Source organism: Phalaenopsis equestris, unplaced genomic scaffold (genome assembly GCF_001263595.1).
Source record: "Phalaenopsis equestris unplaced genomic scaffold, ASM126359v1 Scaffold233437, whole genome shotgun sequence".
Taxonomy (NCBI): Eukaryota; Viridiplantae; Streptophyta; class Magnoliopsida; order Asparagales; family Orchidaceae; genus Phalaenopsis; species Phalaenopsis equestris.
In genome coordinates, this window is record NW_018251384.1 from 25878 (window position 1) to 30322 (window position 4445).

A 4445-nucleotide genomic window follows, 5' to 3' on the forward strand; every position below is an offset into this window, starting at 1 on the left:
ATACCAAATGCTTTAAAGTAATTTCATTTGAGGTAGACTATAAATGAATGATACCTGATAAAAAGTAACAGGCATTTTAATTTGAATTGTATTTTTTATCATATATTTTTTAAATATATAATGAGTATATTTTTATGTGGTTCAAAAGAGAGAGAAAGAATAGACAATTTTTTTTAATATAATTATTAAAAATCATGAAGGGCGCTGTTTCTGTACTGCAAACCTCGACACTCTACTGCAACATAATTGCCTTGGACCTGCTAAAAACCCTAGGAAATCTACCTGCCATCGATCTACGTTCCAACCTCCATCAGATCATTTCCTTCTTCTCTACGTTCCAACTTCCATCAGATCATTTCTTCTTTTTGCCACAGCAATTCGTTTTATTTTCTAGGGTTTAGAATTCTCTCCCCCTCCCTCCCAGAAGAGTGACTCCAGTCCTATCAATAAGATGTTCCAGGTGTCACCCGAAACAACGTCGAAGTACAGACCGCGAAAAGTCTCCGCCGTCCGCCAGTTTCCCCATGGCTGTGGTCCTAATGCAGGCAAATTGCGCCCAAAGTCTGTGGAAGAGACTTCTTTTCCTGTGAGATTGGAGAATGGTAAGGTAGCCCACGCGGATACGTTTTTAGCGGCTTCCAATGTTGCGAAGGAAACTGCTCTTTCTTCACTGGCTTTGGAGGAGCCATTGAATGTTCCTTGCTCGGTGGAGGCTTTGATTCCCGAAATGACGGAGCGAACAGTGAGTTCGACAGCTGTGGTACTGGGAAACAACGCACAGATCACGAAACTTGAAGTGCAACAGGTAATGGAGAGCGTCGATGTTTTGGAAAAAAATGTGGAGCCTGAACCCAAGACCGTGAAATTGGAAGTGCAGCAGGAAAACGAGGATAAACATGCACCAGAAAACAAAATAGTGAGCGATCCCAAGAAGTTGAAACTGGAAGTGCTACAGGTAATGGAAGAGAGCGCAGACCCACTTAGGTTTCATGATAGACACTGCTATTCGAAGATGTATGGTCCTCCAAGGAGGAGGAAAGCGTCGGCAATTCGTCAATTTCCTCATGGATGCGGGCCAAATTCTGGCAGTATCAGGGAAGATAATAATCAGCCTGTTCTTGCCGCTCCTACCCTGAATGATAAGAGTTTGGTTGGGGGGGAGAGAAATGAAGCAAGCAAGAAAATTAGTTCTCCAAAATCCAAAACCTTTTATGGGGAGAAGAAGCCTATTTTACAGCAGCAAGAAATGGCTGAAAGTTCTGCATTGGTTGCAGCTAGTAAAAATCTTTTACATGCAGTTGAAAGCATGCCTCGGGAGAAGCAATCAATACTGATAGATGTCTCTCCAAAAGTTTCAGGTGTTGAAAATAGCTTCAATCGTGAGAAGTCAAAGATGAATCAGTCAAGAGCAAATGACAGATTTGTGAATCTTTCATCTTCTGAAAAAGTTGTGGTTGCTGACAGAAAAAGTTCTGAAGCAATTAAGGGGAAAGAAACTAGGTTTGATAAAAGTGTTCTGGTTCGATCTAATTCTGACAAGAACATTAGAGTTCAAGGTGCTACTGGTCATGTTCAGATGAAATCTTCATTACAGAGTGGATTGTATGGGAAATCATTAATGAAAAGTGGATTAAATGAATTCTTTGTTGGCTCAAGTTCTGAAAAAACACTAGAAGCCTGCACAGTTGATCAAGCTGTCAAGAACATTCAAACTAAAGCAAATGCTACTATTCCGTCACATTTCATTGCTAAACCACAATCTGGAAATAAGCGAAAGGATGAAAAGGCTATACGAAAGGAAAATGAGATTAACCAAGATAATAGTAAGAAGAGGAAATTGACAGAAATGATTCCCTACAAAGACTACACTCCAGGTAAAAGTGACGGTTCTTTAACTGCTACTGGCGAGAGGGTGATTATTCAGGCTCTGATGGCTGCACAAAATTGTCCATGGAGGAATCCAAAGAAACGTTGTGCAGTAAGTTCTGATTTTATTGTTCCAAAGAGCAAAATTACGAAGGAGAAGAGATCTGTTGACAAGAACTGTGCTTCAAATGACATTTTTTCATACAAAAAGAAGAACAAATGCCTTAATGTTGATGATGATAGTATGCTGGAAGAAAACAATGAACTGAGTATCACCATGACCCCATTTGTTCCTCCTGAATCATGTCAGAAAGGTGGTGCTAATGCAGAAATTGTGGCAAGGCATAAAGTTAAGAGGGTTTTGCGACTTTTTCAGCTTATATGCAGGAAACTCTTGCAAGGAGAGGAGTCTAGGACAAAACAGTTAGGTAAAATTAAACGGATTGATCTGCCAGCTGCATCAATACTTAAAGATAATGGCGAGTGGGTGAACAGTGGTGAACCAATAATAGGAAATGTTCCTGGAGTTGAAATTGGTGATGAATTCCATTTTAGGGTAGAGCTCTCAATAGTTGGTCTTCACCGTCCATTTCAAGGTGGTATAGATTTTACGAATAAAAGTGGCATGCTACTGGCGACTAGCATAGTGGCTTCTGGTGGATATCAGGATGATATGAACAGTTCAGATGTCCTGATATATTCTGGTTCAGGAGGAACTTCTGTAGCTGGAGGAGATAAACAGCTTGGTGATCAAAAACTTGAGCGTGGTAATCTGTCATTGAAGAACAGTATAGGTACTCGGACGCCTGTGAGGGTGATTCATGGTTTCAAAGAGAAAGGAAGTGATTCTCATGATACGAAGGGCAAGCTATTCTCAACATTCACTTATGATGGGCTTTATCAAGTGGAGTCATATTGGCAAGAGGTAGGCAATCATGGATTTAATGTCTTCAAGTTCCAGTTGAGAAGAATGGCTGGGCAACCAGAGCTTGCTCTTAAAGAACTAAGAAGGTCTGCAAAGTTGAAGGTCCGTGAAGGTCTCTGTGTTAAAGATATATCTCAAGGAAAAGAGAAAATGCCTATTGCTGTGGTTAACACAATTGACAATGAACTGCCAGTATCTTTTAAGTATATTACCAAAAGCATTTACCCTTCGTATTATGCCAAAGCACCTCCCAGGGGCTGCGATTGTACTGATGGTTGCTCAGATTCTGAAAAGTGTGCTTGTGCTGTTAAAAATGGTGGGGAAATTCCATTTAACTTCAATGGTGCTATAGTTCAAGCAAAGCCGCTCATTTATGAGTGTGGTCCTTCTTGTAAATGTTCTCTGTCATGCCACAACAGGGTTAGTCAACGTGGTATTAGAATGCAACTAGAGATCTTCAAGACCAGAGGAAGAGGATGGGGGGTCAGATCCTTGAAATCCATTACATCAGGTACTTTTATATGTGAGTATGTAGGAGAGTTGCTTGAAGATGGCGATGCTGAACTGAGAACCAATGATGAGTATCTCTTTGACATTGGTCATAATTATGATGATCACTCTTTATGGGAGGACCTTCCCAATCTTATACCAGGACTGCAATCTAGTGCTGAATGTGATACTGTGGAAAGTGTAGGTTTTACTATTGACGCAGCAGAATATGGAAATGTAGGGCGATTTATTAATCATAGCTGTTCTCCTAACCTTTACGCACAGAATGTTCTCTATGACCATGATGACAAGCGGATGCCTCACATCATGTTTTTTGCTGCTGATAATATTCCGCCATTACAAGAACTGACATATCACTATAACTATACATTAGACCAAGTCCGTGATTCTGAGGGAAACATAAAGCAGAAGGCTTGCTATTGTGGCTCTTCTGAATGTTGTGGCAGGCTTTACTAATATTAAAGTACCTGTCTTTTCATCCTGGTATTGAAGGCCCACAAATAGTCCCTTCATCATTGCTTCTGGCGTCAGATTCAGGGGTGCAATTTCCATGTATTTGTTACAGTTTAGAATTTTCTTAATCCAGACAACTTCATGGTGAAGCTGAAGGCAAGTCCTTAATTTTTCATGTGCCCCCCTTGACTGCCTTATGCTTTTTTTCGATAAAATCTATTAAGGAATTTGATGCCCTACTGTTCTTGTGAAAGGCATTTTAAATTAACGTTCATCTATAACTTCTTGTCTCTTCATTTGCATGCTCCGGTAGGTTTCTCCTTAGTCCGGTGTTCTGTGGAGTTATGAGATAGAAGCATTTTTTTAGTACTATTTTTTCGAGCAACTACTCAAATATTATGTTTTACTATTGTTTGCTTGGTAGTTTATGTGCTAATTTGGCGAACAATTTTTTAACAATTTTCTAATGACACTTTGAGATTTTGAAATTTATACTGTTAGCTTCTTTTTATTACTTTGCCAATATTTTCCTAACTTAAAATTATTTTCAATGACGACTTCGATAATTGAAAACATAGAAACATGTAAACTTCTTCATTTAGGCTCTGATTTAGTCATGTTAAATACTACTTTTTTATCCATTTTCTTTCCAAATTTTGGTTCTAGACTTACTAGAAAATAATGGCTATTG

At 39.3% G+C, this 4445-nt stretch overlaps 1 protein-coding gene across 1 annotated transcript; it reads left to right on the plus strand.

Annotated features, from left to right (window-relative positions):
• Window positions 1-212: 212 nt before the first annotated feature.
• On the plus strand, window positions 213-3768 carry LOC110038667 (histone-lysine N-methyltransferase, H3 lysine-9 specific SUVH6-like). Its single transcript, XM_020743563.1, has one exon. The coding sequence runs from the start codon at window positions 452-454 to the stop codon at window positions 3755-3757; it is 3306 nt and encodes a 1101-aa protein (XP_020599222.1). The 5' UTR covers window positions 213-451; the 3' UTR covers window positions 3758-3768.
• The last annotated feature ends 677 nt before the right edge of the window (window positions 3769-4445 follow it).

What these genes read in the sequence shown, in the direction of transcription:
- LOC110038667 (XM_020743563.1), top strand. Translation starts at nt 452, where the DNA reads ATGTTCCAGGTGTCACCCGAAACAACGTCGAAGTACAGACCGCGAAAA.